Raw genomic sequence first — 21735 nt, 5'->3', positions numbered from 1 at the left:
CCTGATCATACTAACGTTTATCCCACCTTTCATGTATCGGAGCTGAAGTGTCACATTCCCAACAACGCTGAACTCTACCCATCACGGGAGCTACAACGGCCAGGACCCATCGTGACAAAGACCGGAGCGAAGGAGTGGGAAATAGAGAAGATCCTAGATAAGAGAACACACAGATGCGGACTGCAATATCTCGTCCAATGGTGTGGTTACAGTCCTGAAGTGGATGTATTGGTTCCAGGCAAGGAACTGGAAGAAACTCATGTACTACAAGAGTACAACACAACACATACGAGGTCAGAAGAAGACAGATCCCTACAAGATGATCATTTGAGGTCTGAAGAAGACAAACAAGAATGAATGACGCAGGAAGAAGTTGACACCAGTGTTTATTCTTCAGAGAATGAGAGGGTGTAAGCTCACCGCTTACTACATGCTTACATTATCACATGTCATGTGACCCATCCCCTGATATTCTGCCTCTTTTGTAAAATTCTATTATTCAGACTAGACTCAGGTCTCCTACCTACCATCACATATCCATTAGTACAACGCTCAAAGAATCCACAGTTTCGTCCTGTTACTTTTGCCTGATTCATTTAGTGTTCCTTGCTGTTTCCCCGAGCAAGGTTCAGGTGTAGTGATATTATGCATATACCCCTAAGTTCCTATTAGGCTATGATGCAATGATTATGTAAGTCTTGGATGTTCTGTCATGATTGAGGGGGGGAATGTACTACAGCGATGATTGAATATTGAATATTGACCAAAATACAATGGATCACGGGTTACGTGCGGCCCTTGTTTATTGTTGGTGTTGCGATCACGGACGTGACACTGATGGGAATTGCATTTTATACAAGCATGCATCATTGACATTGTGCGACCTGTAGTCCTATATAGCTACCAATGCATGGTGACATCTGATTGCCTATAGTTCAGTCAGATTCACATAAAGATCCCCCACTAATACCAGAGTACTTTGGTTGTGAAATGGAGCCAACCAACCCTACAAGTCCTATGTAACATATGATAGACAAGCGGGAGCAAGCCCCCCGTGAAAAGGGCTATGTCCAGCATAGGGTCTTCGACCCTAAAGGACAATAAATATGAATCAAAAACAAAGTCCCATGTAAAATTCAACCAAGTAATAATTCAGAACATAAGCATAAGCAGGTATCAAATATCATGCATAAAACGAATGTCCGACCCATAATGATCAAAGGTGAAAAGTACCAATTGACTATACAAGTCCCATGTAAAATTCACACCAAGTAATAACTCGGAACATAAGCATAAGTAGGCATCAAATGTCACGCATAAAACGAATGTTGACATGTTACATGCCACTGTGAGTGAGGTCAGCAGACAGCACTGTGCAATGAGGAAGGATGCAGACTATACTTACCATACATAGCAGTGAGTATGTGACAAGGAAGGGCACAAATTATACTTACTATGAGAACCTCCAGGTCTGCCAGAGCCTCCCCGCAAACTTGAGTCAAATATCCTCGCAAGGGCAGGAACCTATTGTAGCACTAGGGAAGACCCTCCCGGGGATGATGGGCTTTCAGCATGGTTTCCCATAACAAAGAAACCAGGCTGATAGACCGTGTGAACGTCTTTGAAGTGGTACCAAGGGTTACACGCGTTTGAGTTCTGGGGTCCTAGTCGGGGTGCCACTTGGTTCAGGGGCGATCCCTCTTAAGGATCTTATCTTTTATTTCCACAGTTCGCTCTCACGAATCATGATGTTTGTTATTCTAGTCTCGTTTGAGCGCCTGGTCACCGAATGACCGCTCTGCTACCCTCTTCTCAATACCATGGCTAAACTGCTGAGTGTAGCATTAGGCTTCTTGAGCCAGCCATTCAGTCATCTTTCCCAGCTATCGTTCTTAGCTGATTCTGTCTGGGTAAACAATGGTCAGGTTATCACCTCAGAGCTCTCCAACTCTATCCAAGAGACCCTCGATATTTGGAACATCACTGGACTATCTGTCGCAGTTGTTCCGAGGTATGGCGAACCGGAATTTCATTCATGGGGAAACATGACAGAAGACGGGGACAAGACAACAAAAGACGTGCGAACTACTCAAATTTCTTCTTGCGTGAACTCTGAAGCTGCAATTTCCAGACATTATTCCACATGGCGTCTGTGTCCAAGGCTTTCTGTGTGAGCGCTCTCGGAATTTTGATGGACGACTATGAACATGGAAGAAACGTCACGCCGCTTCCTCCCGCTCTGTCGGAATTTAATTGGCACACCTTAGTACAAGATATGCTTCCAGGAGAATGGCAATTGATGGATGACTGGGCGTCCGAGAAAGCAAATATGAAGGACATCCTCTCTCATGTGTCTGGCCTTGCTAGGTAAGCTTGACTCAAATTCTTCAACGCTCCAGCACAAGATTTTATTGAGCGTGAGTTAGCCATGACTACTCGTATGGACCACATGACAGCCCGAAAGATGATATCTTGCGGATGCGCTATCTAAGGCCAACTTTTGAACTTCGGGAACAGTGGTCGTACAACAACAAGGTAATGCAGTCTCGGCAAAAGCGCTAAATGCATCCTCTTAATCTACGAACAGATGTTCACGACGGCCGCACATATTATTGAAACTTACTCCGCACAAACATACACCTCTTTTGTAGAGGATCGAATCTTCACGCCACTAGGAATGACCTCTTCTACGTTTTCACCTGCAAAGGCTGGAAAGACTGGCAGATTCACTCAAGGATGGACTAGCAGCGGCAGACTCATACCTGAGTGTTTTACAGAAGAGATAGCAGCGCTGATGGCCGGTGCAGGCGGTGTGATTTCGAGTGCCGTAGATATGGTAGGTGTTTTTTTTCCTTCGTTCTATTTACCAACTGAAGACGTTTGTTGTCATCCAGTCGAAATGGGTTGCATTGTGGCTTAACAAGGGCGTGCACAACAACGTCACAGTCATACCGCTGTCTGTGTATGGAAACGCATCGCAGTCGTACTCCGTATGCATCGGCACCTCAGCTGATCCCGAGCTCTCGATTGTGGGGTATGGGATGGGTTGGTTTAGAAACTCTTACCTGGGCCACGATGTAACAAATGTTCATCTGTTATTGTGCATGATGAGTATGACTGATGCCGCAGTATCAGATCGTATATCACACAGGGGGGATTCCAGGATTCTCTACACGAGCCTCATTCCTTCCAAATGACGATATTGGGGTCGTCGTTTTTGCCAACGGTGGCAATGAAGCAATACCTGTGATGAATATCTCCAACCGTATAATTGATGTGGCTCTGAACCTGCGGTCAAAACTATCACCACCGATGTTCGTTATTTTCATTGCCAAATCCCTTCCCTTTACTCACTTATCACCGTTTCAGTAAACCCGACACGTCGGAGAAGAAACTAATCACGCCTCCAAACGAAAACGTCGTTGATTTGGAACTTGCACTTGAAGAGTTCACAGGCACATATTCCAACGCTGGATATGGCGCCATCACTTTGTGCAGTCCTTCCAGCAGCTCCTCATATTGTCAAGATGTGATCTCCGACTTTACTGCGGTGGAGGCAGGAAAGTCGAGTGCTCCCCAGTCAGTTCAGCTATTCGCAGCATGGCCTCGCGTATGGTCATCTCATATTCGAGGTGTACATCACTCCGGAAATACGTTCGTGATTCAGTGCATCTCGTTATTCCCAGAAGGATATGGGCGCGACACTATACCCTTCGAGACGTCGGAGATGGGGTCATCCGATACTGCGGCAGAGTTTGTTGTGGAAGATGGAAAGGTTGTTGGGTTTGGCTTGGTCGCGCTGGTGGGCCAACTAACGAAGAGGGAGCGAACGCACACGAGTGTGAAAGACCGAGCTGAGGTTTGGTTTGATAAGGTGTAGTGATACAAATGATGTTATGCATTTACCCAAGTTCCTATTAGGCTATGACACAATGATCATGCAAGTCTCGGATGTTCTGTCACGGTCGAGGGGGGAATGTACTACGGCGATGATTGAATATTGAATATTAACCAAAGGCGAAAAGTACAAGGAATTACGCGTACGGGTTACGTGCGGCCCGTGTTTATTGTTGGTGTTGCGATCACGGACGTGACACTGTTGGGAGTTGCATTTTATACAAGCATTCATCGCCGACATTGTGCGACATGTAGTCCTATATAGCTACCAATGCATGGTGGCATCTGATTGCCTATAGTTCCGTCAGATTCACATAAAGATCCTCCACTAATACCAGAGTACTTTGGTTGTGAAATGGAGCCAACCGACCATACAAGTCCCATGTAACATACGATAGACAAGCGGGAGCAAGCCCCCCGCGAAAAGGGCTATGTCCAGCATAGGGTCTTCGACCCTAAAGGACAACAAATATGAATCAAAAAAAAGTCCCATGTAAAATCCAACCAAGTAATAATCCAGAACATCAGCATAAGTAGGTATCAAATGTCATGCATAAAACGAATGTCCGACTCATAATGACGGCGAAAAGTACCAATCGACTATACAAGTCCCATGTAAAATTCAACCAAGTAATAACTCGGAACATAAGCATAAGTAGTTATCAGATGTCACGCATAAAACGAATGTCCGACCCATAACCGACGTATGGAGGTGCGGGACTGAGGGGTACAGGTTCCTGAGCCATCTTATCATAAACAAAGCCCTCCTCCAACTGCGGTGGAAGTTCCGGATCAGTCTTCTTCTTCCGAACCCCCATTGGACGAGAGAGTCGCACAAGGTCTTTCTCGTCTCGTTGCGGATGAGCCGGTTTGCCGAAAGATCCAAAGGCTCCACGTTCTGGGTCGAGGACAGCATTGTGGAGGCTTGGATGCGTGGCGGGTAGATGGTCGGGATGGAGAGACGCTTGAAGGCGCGTTCGAGTTCCTGTGTACTGTCGGAAGATGCGGATAAGCCTCTCGAATACAGTTTCGTCTGGCGCAGGGCAGCCGCACTGCATGTATGGGACGTGAAACCGTGACTGAGTCTTGATCAGTAAACGTTCTCCACCACGGGCATGACCAAAATTACCTGCCATGCACGACATGTATTATCGAGGGCTGTTGAAAGAATGGCTTCTTCTGTGGTAAGTGGACTGCAGAATATATTAGATTATCTCGGCTATGAACTAAGAGACTTCACTCACTGGTCAACACGACGGCCGATGTATATATCACAATCAACACCGTACTTACCACCCATAAGCTGATGGCTGTGCCAAATCAGGTCAATGTCGAGAGTAGGGACGGGCATCAGATTCGGCGAGGCTGCTGCTAAATCGAGGAAGCTACGGTAATAGTCAGGTCGTCATTGCAATCTTACAATAGATATATCCTTGCCAGTGGTATCGGAGTAGAGCATGTTCCAGGAGTTGCATCTTATCACCTTCCTTGAATGTGCCAGGTCTAAGCCAGCCTAATTCATCGATCCTTTTGGTAAATATCCCCTGTCGCAGCACCTAGACAAGAAATATTATAGATATAGAAAAATTGGAAACATTGCAGCTCACCGCAGAAATGAGGTTGATAGAGAATGGGCTGTCGTCTTCGTATGCACTCAAAATTTTGGTCCTTTTAATTGAGGTGAGAAATTACTGCTAATACGTCGTGAGGTCACATACGTCGCCTCTGGTTGGTCTCTGAGGGCTATCGCTATAGCATCTTTTAACAGTGGCCAGGAGTAACCAATGCTTTCCTTAATTTCTTTCTCCCAATCCAGTCGGGCAATGCGCTGGTTAGAAGACTGAGGACTCTTGCGACAAAACTGTGATGACTGGGTTAGTTGATCTTTGATTGCCTTCGCCCGCCGGGGATCTCGCTTTCCGTTGCCAAAGAACAGACTTCCGCTGTAATATTATCAGCGATAGCAATCATGTTGAATATATTGCCACTCAACGCCATGTAATTTTCGCTCCCATCCTCTGACTCTGTCAGATCTCGCACGAACTTTGCCACGGCTAGATTCCCTTTGGTGATCTTCAGTCTACACCCTGGGAGAGGACACATAGCACTAAACTGCTGCTCTGAGTACCCAGTTCCGTTATCGTTGACAAACGCTGTCAGATATATTAGCCTTATAAGCAATGAATGGACTCTTGACTCACGAACGAAGACACGTGTCCGACACCGAGGACATTCCATTTGTTTGTGAGTCAACTCCCCCATGGCATCAAACGGATCGAATAATGACCCTGTTTGTTTGTGCCATGCAGTAATCCGCGAGGTAGATGGCTGATTCTTTGTAAGCTTTCCAACATTGATCTACATATAGTCAACTTGTGTCCAGGGAAACAACCATGAGTAAGGACTGACAGAAGCAACGACGAACGTGTTGAGCAGGCGGAGCTGCTGAAGAATAAGGAGACGTTCACAGTCTTCTTCGTACCAACTGCCGAAGGTGAAATTTAGAATCATTGACTCCGCAGAGTTGAATAGTACAAAACCTACCATGGATTCAATAGATAGGCATGCCAAACCATCCACACGTCAATGGGTGGAAACTGTTTGCTGATGAACTTCTCAAGAGGTACGAATTGCAGAGACTTGACCCATCGCTCAAATCTTGCCTAGGCGTCACGGTGTGTACGTCAAATGGAAGTGACTCGACGTACCTGTCAATAGCCAAGGTGATAAACCACATCCACCGGCTATCTCTATCCATTTGTGCTGCAAAGGCAGGAATCCTGCGGTCCTTGCATTCTTCTACTATAACCCTCAAATTATGGAACGTTCTGAGGAGGCGGAGGTGCCCCTTGACTTGTGCAATGGACACGAGTGGACCTGGAGTCCTTTGTGAGCCAATTTCGAATCGAGGCATTTGTCGTCGCGAGGTTTGCTTAATCACATGGTTCCGCATGACCAGCTGCGGAGTAAGGAGTTGTGAGCTCTGTATCTCCGTCACGGTGCGACTTTCTTATATGTATATCTCACTGTCGAAAGATCGGTGCAAAACGGGATGAAAGGCTCAGTTATCAATCGACGTTTGATATCTCTGGAATCTGGATCATAAGAGTGATGTTAGCGTGATTGGTCGACAAGTAGTGATTAGCGGATTGTCAAGGCCACCTACCAGAAGGGGAATGCCCGATCTTTGGGAATTGCTCGAATAAGCTGTCAGTGCGTAGAGTATGCATAGCCAGCCTCATATTAAGGTATAAAACTCCAATACAAGGGCCCTTCCCGCGCTCGTGAGATGCAAGATAATTATGCTTGATAGATCAGTGGCTACGCATTCACTATGGCAGAGCACATCAAAGGATTCAAATCCTGTGCAGCACTGCCAAAAACCTACTACAGGTGACTGCCGAGTGTGGGGACTCCTAGTATGTACGGTCTTCCCTGTGAGACGCAAGAGGTGTGCGTTCGCAAAATCCCGAATATCGTGTCTGAGGATCTCGATCATCGGTGCCGAATAGACTGCACCGTGACGGTCCAGCCCGGAATTCCAACATGCATAAAATCGGTAATTCAATACCAGAAGAGGGTTTTTCTTCTAATCTAGAACATATTTAGATAGTCAGTTTACATATTAAATTCGCCGAGTGATTTTGAAGCAAAAAAAAACTAGGCACGTGATTTATAACGCGTCTATCAATATACACTAGTACTGTTGGAGTCAGATATCTACAACGACTCCATTAATCAAGCTATTTAAAGTTGTGTTCTGCATAGACTATGACGTAGCTAATTCATATCTACGCGTATTGATATAGATACATAGCCAGTACTAGGCTTCATATCTATTGAACTACTAGCCACGATTTAGCAAGAATCTGATTGGCTAGTCACTCGGTTCGACTTCGATGCACTTCGGTTCGTTCCACCTCCATTTTCGGGGTCAGAACGAAGTGACACTTCGTCTTAGTTCGCTTCACCCCGCAGCAACACTATGCCATTGTCATTGTCGTTGCTATACGTGTTCTACACAGCACTTTTCATTCGCCGTCCCAATAGGTTTCTTTTATTCTGGCATCCCCAGAACGAACTCTCCTCAGTCTCTCAATCCGAACACTGCGGTGAGTATTAGTATTTACCGATATGTATTTTCATTCTAACTAGTACCTACATAGTTCTCCTTTCATTTCTAGTCCGAGCCTCTCTTCATTTGAGACTGGCCTTCCTGTCTATCTCCCATGGCAGCTTCTTCCAAACCGACAGATGAAAGTTCGCATCCATATGATGCACTCCCAAATCACCAGGACTTTAACTCGATGAAATCTGACGCAAAGCTCACTGTTGATACCGGAACCGATTTCTACGACCGCAGTCTGACGAGTCGCAGATATGCCCGTATCGGAGTGGCATTCTCAAGTATCTTCAGCTTCTCATGCATCGTTGCAGGCATTGTCATTTTAACTAATCACGGAATCATGGGTTTAGCCATGGTCATTTCTGATATCGATCATAACCAGTCGCTCGCGCAGGAGATATTGACCCTGACACTTAACTTCATCGTCATGTTATGCACTGAGTCCACAGGTCTTGTACACGGCATCTCATTGCGCTCTGCGCTAGCCTCAGAGTCTTGTCTTCATTTCAACACCAATCTGCGCCTTCTGACCGCAGCTCGTGGATGGTACAACCCTAACGGCGCCCTGCTTAACGGTATCTCAGCTGTCCTCCTCATTGTATCCTACAGCTCTACCTCACTCATTGTATGTCCTCAATATCAAACAGTACAAGCGAGCGGTTTTGCCTTCATAGGGCTACCTCTCCTCATTTTGGGCGTCGCGCTCCTTATCCAGGTAATGATCGCATTGTCAGGGATGCGGGCTGTCAAAATATTGACGTGGAGCTCCTCACCTTTCGACCTGACCGCCGCATTGGTACACCACACGCAGTTGGCCCCTGTTACTTTCCGGTGCATGTGTTGTGTGTCTGACCTAGACACGTTTGGAGGTCCAGCAAAGCCATCCGAGATACAGCCCTCTGCGTGGCATGCTCACCCTAGTATTCGGAAAGTTGTCATTTTTCTTTGGGTGGTCGTTGCAGCATGTGCTGGATGGGCCGCACTCATCATGTATTTCTGGGACAAGTATCACACCAGTGTGGGTTTCATGTCCTCCTATGCGCTGACTACGCAAACGTGGTCGTTCATCCCTGATATATCTGGGCAGTCCAATTTTATCACGTATATTATACCGGGTCTCAATCTTGAGCTGTGGATTCTACTCTTTGTCAACACGGCGGCTATCCAGGGACCGTTGACACTTGAGCTGCATTGCTCCGTCAACTACAGGTACAAGAGGGTAAGTGAATCCGCCATGTGTCTCTGAGGCCAAATGTGCACAACATCCTCCGTCATCTCCTTCCTCCATCTAGCATCAGGAGATGCATTTGGGTGATATGATAACAGGAATGCTGTGTACGGGCGTGACTTCCTGCATGGATCAAGAAAGGCGCGGTCCCCGCCTCCGGATCCGTATTGTTGCCAAAAGTCGATGATGCCGAATGCCCACTCCATCCGAGGTTCGTACTTGGAATGCATGCAAGTTAATTGCACATCACCCAGCGCTCCATTGCTGAAAACGAGTCTCTTCCTCGAGCCATGGGTTCCCTCCACTACTGTTTCGCGCACTTTTTCGACTCGAACCAAAAGCACTTTGATCCTGAGTCCGTGATTAGTTAAGGAAAATAGTCTATCCCCGATTATGTAGTGTTCGTTGTTGATTTGTTCCTCGGCGTCAAAATTACCTGTGTTCCCCACTGCAGGATAGCAGCTAGGATCAGCTGGAAGGGCGGCGTTGTAAGAGGAAGAGGATCCCTTCCAAGAGAAGATCTCCCAATGGTCACATCTCTGCAAGATGGCCTCCATTAGACGATAGAAGGCTCGTCTGCCTTCTCCATATGCAACCATCAGGCTAACATCGAAGATCCCAATTAAGGAATAAGCAATATCTTCGACCCTCGTTGTTCGTCTGCTGGATGCCCATACCATCTTCTCTTGCACCCGGTTAGTCCCAGGGGTGAATGTCCTGAGATCCGTCTCAGGTATACGCGTAATGCGCGAAATTTCTTGTAAGATGCTATTCGAGTCGCATTTGTCGTTCTCAGACTCATGAAGGGGCCTGAGTGGCGCCCACGACTTTCCGTAAAACTTCATGCGGAATGATGCAAGGAGCTCCAAGAGCGTCCAACCTCTTTCAAACCACTCATCCTCCGCGAGATCGTCTATGCTATCTGTCTCTTGGAGGTAGGTGATGCATATGTGTGAATTGCGATACCATCGAAACATGGAACGGATGGCCTCGTCAAGCTCTGAACTGCTCGTCTTGTCTATGCAGCACATATCGCACCATGCGAATGAGCAATTGAAGTCGTTGCGTGCCTTTTGGCAGAACGCGTACAACTTCTCAAGCCCACCCACATGCCAATCAAAGGACTTGACTTCGACTTTCGACTGCATGTATTGGAACGATGTTTCTGAGTCTCCATTGACCCATCGATGAGACAAGATGGCATATTGGATCTTCTCCTTTATCAACCTTATGATGGCATCCTCCCATTCTTCATCAGCATTAGGCACGATATCATCCTCTTTGATCTCGTTGACTGTGGTCTCGTAATATGAGCGCAAGGAGAATCGGTCAACAACCTCAATAGTTTCGATTGGGCCTGTATCGGGATGCAGTCGAAGAAGGTGTGCAGGCATCTCATTGATGATATACTCGTCGAACATCCTCGAGATGAGCTCTCTGAACTCTATCTCATTTGAACTCATGCTGCGATCAGATCTTTAGTCACTAGGTTACGTGCTTGATTGAGCTAATTACCTGAGGGATTACGAGGTCTTGGATTGACGATGATGATTGATTGTGAGTGGCGTCAAAAAGGAGGGAACGGAAGAAGGGCCCAGGTCAGACAGGTATAGTAAGAACTCTACTGTGTTTCATTTATAGTAACACGAGCGCTTGCAGGCGGTGTTGTCTAACACGAGTCAATTATACAGGTCTCGCCATTGGCCCGGGTCCTGGCGTGTTCGGTATAATAGCTGTACCGTACTGCACAAGAGTCATCGTGACGCAAAGGACAGGTAGACTGGGGGTAGTACCGGACTGCAGGCAATGCGTAGAATGCACAGCTAACGAGCCTGGAGCCACACATGTGCAATTGGTATTTTGGCAGAATTGGTGTATCGCATTTGGACTCGGGGAAGGGCATGCGCAGCGGTGGCGGTCGCCCAGGTGTGCAACACCTCAGAAACAAATATACGTTCAGCATGCCATATTTTGATACTCCAGCCGCTAGCCAGCGTGAGACCGAAGAATGTGGAACGTTGAAAAAAAGTTGAAATTGTTGGGCCTCTTTATATATCATACGTTGAATGTTGAACGTTGAAGATTGCTCCATATCGATACAGGAACGCTCTCGACCTTCACCGGAGAAAAAGGAACGACGGCTTCACAAAGAAGTAGCCAATTATAATTGTCACGTTCTCGGAATTCGGTAGTACATAAATTGTGATTTAGTAATTGTAACTCCGCTACTAGTATACTACTCTAAACTTCAAAGCTCGAGCCTGAGGTGAAAGGGTTTCGATGAGCATAAGCCTTGAGCTTGAGCAAAGGCCACGTCGTCAAAGGTACAACTGGACCAAAGTGTCTGCATAGTGGTCGGTTGGTCGAATTTTGATGACTTCCTCTGTCATCTCCTTCTTCCACCTTACATCTGGAGCTGCATGTAATTTGTCCATCGACAAAAGAAACGCAGTGAATGGGTCCCCTCTGGCCCTGTCGATGAAACCCTTCCCACTGCCGTTGACCCAGTAGTCCAGGATAGCTATTGCCCAGGTGGTATGAGGCTCGCGCTTTGTACCAATGTGCCTCACCACCACATCATGATTGAACTCCGCATGCCTGAAGGTAAGGTATCTCGAATCATGCATCTCGTCTCTTGCGTCATGTAGAATGACAGACAGAGGGAGTACTTTGATTCGGAGGCCATGGTTGGTCAAGGCAAAGAGCCTATCTCCAATCTCACAGCTTGCGGTATTCCATTCCTCCTCGTTGCCTACTTCGTGTGGGCGCTTCACAAGCGTTTCCTGATATCCCACAGGATAACATTGTGGAGCGTAGGGAAGGGCAGCATTGTAGTAGGAGCATTTGCCACTCCAGAGAAACACGTCCCATTTGTCGTATCTCTTAATTATCTCCTCCATGAGACGGAAGAAGGCCCTGTTCCCCTCGCCGTATGCGACCATGAGGCTGACATCGAATATTCCGATGAGGCAATATGCGGTATCTTCGATGCGAGTCGTTCTCCTCTTCGATGCCCACAACATCTTTTCCGGCACTCGATCTGTGCCAGGTTTGAACGATTTAAGATCTTTGGGAGGAATGTGCGTGATTTTTGATATCTTTCGCATGATGGTATCGCTGATTCTGTCGCTCTTGGAGTGGTAGAGGGGTATGAGGGGTTGCCAGTCCGTTCCGTAAAACTTGATTTGCGATGGAGCAAGGAGCTCTTGAAGCGTCCATCCTCTTGTGAACCAAACATCTACCTTTGCTCCACCACCTTTTTCGCCCTTCTGCTGCCTTTCAAGAGCCGCAAGGTTTGCCGTCTCCGACAGGTGTGCGATGCATATGTGGGAATTCCTGTACCAGCGAAACATGGAACGGATGGATTCGTCCAACTCCGCACTCCTTGATTTGTCAATGCAGCATGTGTCTGACCAGGCGAATTCGCAATCATGGTCATCCTTCGCTTTGCGGCAAAATTCTTGAAGCTTCTTCCACTTAGGCTCTGGCTCAGCCCGGACTCTCATCGGCTCCGTCGGCATATCTTGGTACGAAGGCTCGCTAAACAGCCATCTATGGGAGAAGATGGCGTATTTGAGTGTCTCCTTTACCCGCTCCCTGATACGGCGCTCCCTATCCACCAGCCTTTCATTGCGTAGTTCTCTGTAAATCTCATCAGGAACTTTTTTGAAGTGTTTCTTCACGAAAGTCCTGTCCACGAGTTTGAAATTCAGCCCCTGGTTATCTTTGCTGATATGAATTAGACGAATTGGTATCTCGTTGGCGATATACTCGTCGAATACTTCTTCAACGAGATCTTTGAAGTCGATGTCGGCGGCTCTGGAGGCGCCTATCCAGTTGTCTACCACCATAGGAACGCCCGAGTCGCCCATAGTGACTTGAAAGTTGTCTGCTAACGTTAGACAACAGGGTCATGATATATGGTAGGTAACTCACGATCGTTAACCTCTGGCAGTCGTGGTCACTGAGAGACTCCTTAGACGCTCTCAAGGGCTGCAATACGTTCGCACTTATATATAACTTTCTAGAACGAACCTTTGAATCACCTTTGACGCTCGCGATGAAACGTGGTGATTCGCGAATCTATATTCAGAACGTTATCAAGCCAGCCTCTTCTGCACAATACACAGTGTATGACCTCCATGAAGCTCAGAATTTAATACGAACCGTCCTGCGCTGACTTTCGAGATATTAGAGCTTTATGTCACGGTCATCTATCAAATTCCCTGACAATGAATCCAGGTATATGACATTTGCCTACATCTAGGCAAATGATCAGTGACCGTCCGGCGATGGCCGCTGTAGGTCCAGATAAACGCTCGTTTATTACGTGCAAACCTGCCAATTTCAATGTAAGTTGCATAAAATGCTGGAATAGGACGTGTCGCAGGGGAAATAGAAAGGGCTTACTTTTGCTTGATGGTTGACGTTATGAACAAGGCTGATTCGGCGCTGCGCACGCTGCTCGATCAACTTTTCTACGCGATGCCCGTCTAATTGCTCCACATCCCCAACATGGAGTTCTTCGATAAATCCCGGGACAAGCATCGTTTTAAGCCTACCGTCGGTAGCATCACCGATCATGAAATTGAACAGCAACCACAGCCGGAGCGCATGTCAAGAAGGGCCTTCATGAGTTGGTGAAGCATGGAGTGAGACATGCCATAGCATATCATAATGTGTTACATGAGGAGAAATTCGCGATGTTCTGCGAGAAGACGAGGGGGCGTGATTGCGATTTCGTGTAGTCTAACACTCAGGCTTGCTGCATCAATAAGCTGAGTAGCCTGGAGCTCGACGTGTCCACTCGTTCCAAGTGTAAGTGGTATGGAAACTGACGAACGTGCATCGTCCACCTTGGGGAGTCGAATGGAAGGGAGCGAGCAATTTTTGAGGGGACGCACTCTACAAGAGCTACTCTCCTCACACAGCATGAGATTCTATATGTACATGGAAGTGGACGGTGCACACCAACGACAAAACAACAAAAACGGCAATGAATCGTGATTGCTATCTCCAAGATCATCAGGATTCTGACGAATGATGATATCATAGGTTTCATTCCGGGAACGTACAATCTGAGGGAACGCCTATCATGGGCATCTCATAGGTGGACTATTCGTAAGTAGGACGTACCTTATTCCTCGAGTGGTATTTTTAACATCAGCCTCCACCGCATACGGAGAAGGCAGGAGCGTTCTATCCATTACTCAGAGCGATCATAAAACTCGGCGCTGGCAAGCGGGTCAGAATTCTATCACAACCGGAGCAGTGCATCTCGGGTGGACTCAAGGGGAAACAAGCTATTCGTCACGATGAACCATCGTCCGCGCCTAAAGATCATGTAGCGTAAGATCAGGGTGGCTCCGGACCCCAACAGCTTCTGCCGCCTCACGTCGCAGGTGTAATGTCTAGGAGAAGATTGCGACGAAGCGACTTATCAGAGTTGAGTCAAACAAGCAATGACAGCCAAACCGGCTAGGGATGAGGCAAATAAAGGGCCACGAGCAGCCAAAAGAAGAAGCCGGTACTTGGCGGGTCGATAAGAACTATTAAGCGGACGGAAACAGGAACAACAGAAGCCTACATCAAAGAACGGATATGCTAGAATCTAGTTAGTACAGTTGACTGTCTGGGTCTAGATATCAATTCATGGATGATTCTCCATACGAAGACCTTCATTTCATTCATTTGTCAAGTCTGGGATCTACAGCGGTTGGGAAAACAATGAACTTCAGCAGTACAAGGGGACCAAAAGTGACATGCTATCCTACCCATACTATGCACCAGTACCAGCAGATCTCCACCATCGTACATGTCCATCCTGTCCACCAGTGATGAATGCACCCGCAGTGCCAGGAGCGGGTGGTTTTGGGGACCAAGCAACGCTCCATACCTCGCCACTTTCCTGGAGCGTCGAGACTGCTGCGCGTGCTGACAAGTCCCACACTTTGACCGTTTTGTCAGCGGACCTAGCGGACAAGGATTATTAGAGTTATGTCTGATAGAACATGATATACCCTGATGCGGCCAGACGTCCATCTGGCGATATGCTGGTGCTGAGCACCCAAGAGGAATGGCCCGTAAGTGTGGCTACTGCTCCAGAACCTGGTTTTCCGGATGGAGTTGAGCGTACATCGTGAAGAATAAGGCGTTTGTCATCAGAGGCTGTCAGTAGCAACTGGACGCCGTTCACTTAGGCTACTTTTACTCGATAAAATTGAAGAGACGAACCTGCCCGTCGGATGACCATGCTAACGATCGCACACACATGGCATGCGAAGAATAGGTTGATGTCAAAGCTTGTGATTCCAAGTCAAATATGAAGACTTGGCCGGCTTCGTTCGATAATGCCACTCGAGTACCATCTGGACTCTAATCAAAAGTAATCCGTTAGTTATTGCGAGCGTTCTGGGGGCTTTGGAACTCGGAGCATTGCAATATCGAACAAAATAAACTCACATGCACGCAATCCATACCGTGTCTGCTCCTACCACTTGTCAAGATTGCTTGGCGTGCGCCGAAAGAGTCAGGGTTCGCAGAGTAGATATTCACATTTCCAGAGCTGCTGGTGCCCGCATACGTCGCTCCATTCGGATTTAGTGATACGGACCAGGCTGGACACATGCAACATCATGAGAAATCATGCTTTCTTAGAGTCCGTGCAACTCACAAGGCTCAGCGCCTTGCACTGCAGAACGGTCGTAGCTTTCATGACGCCCGACCACGGTATCAGCCTGGAGATCCCAAAGCCATGTTGTACCATCAAGTCCGTTGTACAACGCGAACTTTCCGTCAGGTGAGACGGATAGCGAAACTATGGCAAGGTTGTGTGGCGGACGCGACATCGATACCTGTCCAGAGGTGGAATCCCACTGCTTCACTGTGCCATCTGCGGATGCGGACACGGCTGTATTATTTGCTGTCCATGCTACAGCCCAGATCTCGTCACTGTGCGCTGTAAATGATAAGTTTAATGAAGTCTGCCTAAAGGTTGTGACACTCTGGCGCGTACGTTCTTTGCACTCAAGCGCGTTAACGAATGCGAGACTCTAGCAAAATTTATAATCTAACTGCTATGCATCAGAAATTGCGAACAAACCATATCTGACTGCTTTGTGGTGGATGATTAGGTGCGAAGTGCAAGGCAGACCTCGATCATAGAGGTCAAATGGGATATAACGGCTCCTTCCGAGCGGACTCTAAACGCACACAAAACCTTGTTACTGGCCAAAACCTTATTTTTCCTCACATCAACGAGAGCGGACGAAGACATCGCAAATTCTGTAAACTAATCATAAAAGTATGTTTGTCTATGATAACGCCCAGTCATCTATCTGATTGTGAAATAAAGGATGTCTGACGCTGGAGATGAAATTCAAGTTGACGCCCCGGCCGCTGAGGTCGAGGTCACTACCGAGGCTCCAAAGGGAAAAATGTCCGTCGAGGATGCTCTTCAGGTATGCAGAACTTGAGTTCTTTAGCCAAGTTTCATCGATCCTTAACTTTGATCGCGTAGCAAGTCCTGAAGAACGCCCTTGTTCGTGACGGTCTTGCTCGTGGTCTCCGCGAGTGCGCCAAGGCATTGGACAAGCGCCAGGCCCACCTGTGTGTGCTTGTGGAGACCTGCACAGAGGCTGAGTACATCAAACTCATCGAAGCACTCTGCGCAGAGCACAAAATCAACCTGATCAAAGTCGGAGACGGCAAGATCCTGGGCACATGGGCAGGTCTTTGCAAGATTGACAAGGAAGGCAACCCCCGCAAGGTCGTGGGCTGCTCTTGCGTCGTTGTCAAGGACTACGGTGTAGAGAGTGAGGGTCTGAATGTGCTCCTTGAATACTTCAAGAACCGATAGGGTGAGTACCATTCCAATTTTCGTATCACGATGACAAAACAGACTCCCTCAACGGAGAATCCGTTCGATGAGGAAACAGTCTAACCGGAATCATTATATTGTCTGATCCTTATTCGTATTCTTGCATGAAACCTCATCACTGACTATCATCTCTCTACGCTACAGATTCTTGCGTACTCTTGTCCATCATTCTCGTACATCTGCAAATAAATGGTCTCCTTTGTACCTTGCGTGTTTGATGGCTGATTGTTCCCTATCATTCAACTTGCATGGCCGGCTGTCGCCGGTCACACTCATTAGCATGTGTTTCTTTCCACTCTGGCCGGGTACCTAAGATTTCACATATGCTGCATTAAATTCACCCCAACCAGTTTAAGTTTGACCCAGACGGACCTCCAAGTGGGAGTTGACAAAGTGCATTCAACTGACCAATTGCAGTCTCTAAGATTTGGAATTGCGTAATAAGTTGTATGCGGTTTAGTTGGTTTTTGTGCTGAAACCGTGCTGGCCGGAGGTATTAGCGTTGACTTCGTGTACACGATGATTTGCAAACAAGCGCCAAGACTTACATGGGCCAGCTCCCCAAAGTTTTGACTCCCTGTATTTTAGACGCCATGGCCTCCCCAGAACCTAGTAGTCGAGCAGCGCCTCATAAGGCTGCCATGTCGCGAACGCCATCATATATTCAACTTGCACCCCGCCGCGCGATGGCGTCCTTTGAGAATCTCGTCGCACTCGCAAACCACCAAGAGCGACTCCGGGAAGCTCGAAGGATTGTCTGGAGGGAGCGCGGTGAGCCCGCTGTTGAGCTTGAAGACCTTTGGGAGTGTATGGAGCATGCGGGGCGTGGAGGATTAAGTGGGTTATCATTAAATTGGCATGCTCACGGTTGTGTGCGTTGTTTATATTTGACATATAGGAGCTGCAGCTATCGCTTTTGCTCTCCGTGCAAGCGTGAATCTTGTGTTGGCCACAATAAGAATGGGAAAGGTACCAAAGTAAGTCAGGACTGGACCTTCACTCAGATCCCAGGTCGACTGAGTTGTACAGGAACATGAGGCTCTCACTCATTCAACATGCGATCTTCGGAAAGGACTCATTTAGATTCGCAGCCATGTTTGGTGAGCGAATAGATGTCATAGTATCTTTTGCAAGCTTTTTCTTATAGTTTGCTCAGGCTCCTTCGTGACTATTTACAAGGCAACACTCAATGCCCTCCCCATCCTGATTCCTGTCAATGAACGTGCAAGCCCACCCTCACCATTTGAGGACGAAGATGAAGATATCGAAGCACCACCAACGCCTTTTGAGGTTCCCCTCTCAGCCAGACAGCCGCGCCTTTCCTTAAGTGCTCAAGCACATCAAGTGTGGGTGCGTAAGAAGACGCGACGATGGCACTCTATGTTCGCTGGCGCTCTAGCTGGCGGCCTCGCTGTTATGTTTGAAAAGCGATCAAGAAGAGTGGTCATCGCACAACAACTCTTCGTTCGGTAATTTACTCTATCTTCATGATAATGCAATTATTCATTTAAAAGTGATGTCTAGAGGCCTACAAGGTTCATATAACGCTTTTACTTCGAAGCACGGTTTCCATCTACCCAATGGAGAAGTGCTCATGTTTTGTCTTTGGTATAGTCTGTGCATTATGGTAGAGGTCTTAGCTCTGACATGTGAACAGCTCTACACAAATTGTGTACGCATTATTTGCACGACCAGACACACTCCCGCGGTCATACACCGCATGGTCAGTCGATTAAAGTATTTTGTAGCGTATTTTAAAAATAATTTCTTAGGCTTACAACTGCGTCGGGCGCTCCATCAAACGCGATTAAGATAGTGCAAGACATGAACAAGACAGGGACGTTTGACGTACAGGACCTCAACAAGATTCTCAGCCGCGAGGTGGGTTTTTTGTGCTGACTCTCCTCGCCACATTCTCACTTGCTTGTCAGGACCTTATCCCTGCAAATCAGGTCACCCTTCTCGCCAGTAGAGCAATGGCTACCAATTCGCCTCCTGACTTTGGTCCCTACCCCCTCTGTGGCGCCGTGCACCCCTGGGTAGAATCATGCACACACGTGCCGCTACCGCGTTTTGTCACAGTGTTCAAATGGGCCTTCCCAATCTATGGTGCTCTGCATTTTGTCCCGATGATATTGTTCAAGCGGCATGCATTCTTGAGGAACCCATTGCAAAAGCTTGGACGTGCAGGCTGGGCTACGATACGGAGTTCTGCGTTCCTAGCAACGTTCATTGCTACGTTCCAGAGTATGTATTCCCACTGTCCCTTGTGCCTGCATGACACTTGACATCTCTTTGTAGCGTGGGTCTGTTTCAAACATTATCTCTACAGGATGTTATCCTCCCAAACTTTAGTCAAGCTCCCACAGAAATTTATCGACTTCTTTGTGTCAAAGTATTCCTATGGACTCGGTGGATTATTTGGTGCGCTTTCACTCTTTGTCGAAGAAAAGCGGAGGCGAGGGGAGCTTGCGATGTATGTTCTGCCGAAGGGCATGGAAAGTGCCTGGTTGACGGCAAGAGGCAAGGGCTGGGTATTCCATACCGGTCAATTTGGGGAGATGATCGTAAGTGTTCAATTTCGCGTTGGATCGACGTGCTGACATGCGCTAGCTCACTGCGATCGGAATGAGTATGGTTATGGTGAGTGGGAGGTTGTTATATTATTCTAACGCCGTCCTGATCTTATTTTTGTGACGTCCAGAGTATTTATCAGGTGACTTTGATTCAGGTTGTGGTAAGCAATGTCCTGAACAGCTCATTCTTTGCAGAACGACCCCCAGCATCTGTCTGGACTCGTGAGGCGGATACTGTTTCAGTTTATCGGACCTAACTGAGCGAGATCGCATATCCTCTTGGGAGAAATTGTTCATTTTTTTTGTAGGTTATTATCCCATCAATCGATAGTCCTCGTGGTAATAACGTGTACAGTGTGGATACGCACCAACCCTGACAGCGGCACGGGTAGCATTAATTGTTGTCATACTCCTTTGAGCTCGCGATGATCATAACTTTATTGTTTGATGAGAACGATACATCGAGATCACGTTGACGATAACCAAACTCGGGAGATCATGCCAAATAAATTGAAAGAGTCAGCTTTTCGAGTACGAGGCACTCGCGAGCGCAGGTAAAGTCAACCTCGTCAACGTAAAGTTGCGTGCGTGTTTATATGGATGTGTTGTTCCGTAAGTCACGTAATGCCGTAGGATTATACATACTGGATACGTTCACATGAATATATAACCTGACAGTTGTCATGGACTGAAAATGCCACTAGTTCCTTCCAGAGGCAACAATAAAGCACCCGCCCCGTCCTATGCCTTTTTCGCAAACTCGTCTTCACTCATACAGCATTACTTGCTGAGAAGCACGCCCGATTATGCGGGAATTCCGGCTGATCGGGGACATGCGGTGAATGGGCATCCAAGAACGAAATCAGATCGTCCGCAATGATTCGATGCATCGCACTCGTGGGACGAAGCCGATCTACCCATATTGCGCCCCCAGCTTCGCTGATGTCGTTGTGATCAAATCCAAATGCGTTTGGGTCATCCAACACGCGCGAAAATGAATCCCACGAGGAAAAGAGAAAGGTGGTGATATCCGGATGGCTTCTAGTCCAGCTCTGGAGTTCTTTCTCTAATGTCGCATTCCACGTCTGATACTGTTCCAACACGGTATCAGTATCTTCGCGTACTATATTTTGAAATGAATATATGAACCACGGTAGAAGATGCGACTATACCTGAGGGCGATCGATGGATCGGAGGGAGGTCAAATAACAGAAAGTTTCGAGCCCCGGAGGCATATAGTTTCTCTTGGTACCGGAAAAGGCCTTTCAGCGTGTTAAACACGCCTTCAATGTCTTCGATGAGACTGAGGAATTCTCGATCAGTTGATAATCAAGACAGCAGAACGACGACCTACGCGAGATCATTAATCCCAATCCACGTCACTGTCGTAGATCAACGCAGATCCCGTCAGAGAGATAAAGTATGCGACTCGAGAGCACTCACTAAATAGTGTGTCGTCTGGTTCCCATTGGGCCGTCGATGGCTTCCTTGCAACATTTGGAAGGAACTGGTATATGATCTGCCTCTCTAGAGAAGACACAAAGTCGTTTCCCCTGGCATAGTCGTACACCAGTTTAGATGAACGCGATTTTACTATATGTCCGACCCAGTTCGGCTTGCCAGGCTCTGCGTATGTTACTCCAGGATAGGTTACTCCCATCGGGCTCTTGATTGTCGGATGGGGAGAAGATTGGTAGTCCCAACGAATGCTGCTATAGGAATCACCACTAAATGGATCGAGTTGAGCAAGTTAATCTTATAAAAGCTTAGCTGATAGGCAGGATGATGGCGTACAATATGATCAAATACTGGATCTTGCTAAAGCCATGCCATGTTTGTCCTGCCTGGATGATAGTCGAGGGCATCGTTCAGTTGAACCGAGTCACTGCTGTTAACGTTGTTCAAGAGGACAAAGCATATATATTCTCTTACCTGCCTATAAATTATGGAGAATCCTCGTGTGTTCCGTGCTGGCGACACAAATACTGCTCCACAAGCATGTTCCGAGACTGACAGTTGAAGGCTGCAG

At 47.4% G+C, this 21735-nt stretch overlaps 9 protein-coding genes across 9 annotated transcripts; 4 read left to right on the top strand and 5 right to left on the bottom strand.

Annotated features, from left to right (window-relative positions):
• The first annotated feature begins 1757 nt into the window (after positions 1–1757).
• DFJ58DRAFT_780843 (beta-lactamase/transpeptidase-like protein) lies at positions 1758–4195 on the top strand. The gene is made up of 7 exons (XM_041389759.1): positions 1758–2078; positions 2132–2367; positions 2427–2535; positions 2588–2836; positions 2895–3077; positions 3136–3314; positions 3370–4195. The coding sequence occupies exons 1-7, from the start codon at positions 1821–1823 to the stop codon at positions 3878–3880; spliced, it is 1725 nt and encodes a 574-aa protein (XP_041245408.1). The 5' UTR covers positions 1758–1820; the 3' UTR covers positions 3881–4195.
• Positions 4196–4301: 106 nt separating this feature from the next.
• DFJ58DRAFT_780842 (uncharacterized protein) lies at positions 4302–7015 on the bottom strand. Its single transcript, XM_041389758.1, has 11 exons — positions 6606–7015; positions 6442–6555; positions 6307–6382; positions 6099–6255; positions 5891–6050; positions 5616–5840; positions 5505–5565; positions 5335–5453; positions 5142–5282; positions 5027–5090; positions 4302–4976 (listed from the first exon to the last, which is right to left on the bottom strand). The coding sequence occupies exons 1-11, from the start codon at positions 6848–6850 to the stop codon at positions 4560–4562; spliced, it is 1779 nt and encodes a 592-aa protein (XP_041245407.1). The 5' UTR covers positions 6851–7015; the 3' UTR covers positions 4302–4559.
• Positions 7016–8204: 1189 nt separating this feature from the next.
• Positions 8205–9269, top strand: DFJ58DRAFT_701645 (uncharacterized protein; the record flags this gene model as incomplete). Its single annotated transcript, XM_041383605.1, has 1 exon — positions 8205–9269. The coding sequence occupies one exon, from the start codon at positions 8205–8207 to the stop codon at positions 9267–9269; it is 1065 nt and encodes a 354-aa protein (XP_041245406.1).
• A 349-nt stretch (positions 9270–9618) lies between these two features.
• DFJ58DRAFT_726385 (uncharacterized protein) lies at positions 9619–10714 on the bottom strand (the record flags this gene model as incomplete). The annotated part of the gene is made up of 2 exons (XM_041385357.1): positions 9619–9632; positions 9688–10714. 2 exons carry the CDS (start codon positions 10712–10714, stop codon positions 9619–9621), a joined length of 1041 nt encoding a protein of 346 aa, XP_041245405.1.
• Positions 10715–11422: 708 nt separating this feature from the next.
• DFJ58DRAFT_744713 (uncharacterized protein) lies at positions 11423–13123 on the bottom strand (the record flags this gene model as incomplete). Its single annotated transcript, XM_041387339.1, has 1 exon — positions 11423–13123. One exon carries the CDS (start codon positions 13121–13123, stop codon positions 11570–11572), a length of 1554 nt encoding a protein of 517 aa, XP_041245404.1. The 3' UTR covers positions 11423–11569.
• A 1618-nt stretch (positions 13124–14741) lies between these two features.
• Positions 14742–16421, bottom strand: DFJ58DRAFT_780834 (WD40-repeat-containing domain protein). Its single transcript, XM_041389757.1, has 8 exons — positions 16354–16421; positions 16267–16303; positions 15925–16209; positions 15714–15868; positions 15486–15626; positions 15272–15432; positions 15026–15223; positions 14742–14958 (listed from the first exon to the last, which is right to left on the bottom strand). The coding sequence occupies exons 1-7, from the start codon at positions 16354–16356 to the stop codon at positions 15031–15033; spliced, it is 975 nt and encodes a 324-aa protein (XP_041245403.1). The 5' UTR covers positions 16357–16421; the 3' UTR covers positions 14742–14958; positions 15026–15030.
• An 87-nt stretch (positions 16422–16508) lies between these two features.
• Positions 16509–17492, top strand: DFJ58DRAFT_682374 (50S ribosomal protein L30e-like protein). Its single transcript, XM_041383243.1, has 3 exons — positions 16509–16554; positions 16606–16711; positions 16771–17492. Exons 2-3 carry the CDS (start codon positions 16607–16609, stop codon positions 17107–17109), a joined length of 444 nt encoding a protein of 147 aa, XP_041245402.1. The 5' UTR covers positions 16509–16554; position 16606; the 3' UTR covers positions 17110–17492.
• Positions 17493–17771: 279 nt separating this feature from the next.
• DFJ58DRAFT_658336 (uncharacterized protein) lies at positions 17772–19967 on the top strand (the record flags this gene model as incomplete). Its single annotated transcript, XM_041382022.1, has 11 exons — positions 17772–17967; positions 18029–18107; positions 18160–18230; positions 18287–18599; positions 18655–18738; positions 18788–18853; positions 18903–19011; positions 19062–19377; positions 19432–19697; positions 19744–19777; positions 19888–19967. The coding sequence occupies 11 exons, from the start codon at positions 17772–17774 to the stop codon at positions 19965–19967; spliced, it is 1614 nt and encodes a 537-aa protein (XP_041245401.1).
• Positions 19968–20476: 509 nt separating this feature from the next.
• DFJ58DRAFT_840218 (uncharacterized protein) lies at positions 20477–21571 on the bottom strand (the record flags this gene model as incomplete). Its single annotated transcript, XM_041392594.1, has 5 exons — positions 20477–20829; positions 20879–21009; positions 21061–21088; positions 21150–21433; positions 21501–21571. 5 exons carry the CDS (start codon positions 21569–21571, stop codon positions 20477–20479), a joined length of 867 nt encoding a protein of 288 aa, XP_041245400.1.
• Between the last annotated feature and the right edge of the window lie 164 nt (positions 21572–21735).

The sequence above is a fragment of the Suillus subalutaceus genome (genome assembly GCF_016647625.1).
Source record: "Suillus subalutaceus strain FC151 chromosome Unknown DFJ58scaffold_35, whole genome shotgun sequence".
NCBI classification, from domain to species: Eukaryota; Fungi; Basidiomycota; class Agaricomycetes; order Boletales; family Suillaceae; genus Suillus; species Suillus subalutaceus.
This window is presented reverse-complemented; position numbering and strand designations above follow the sequence as displayed.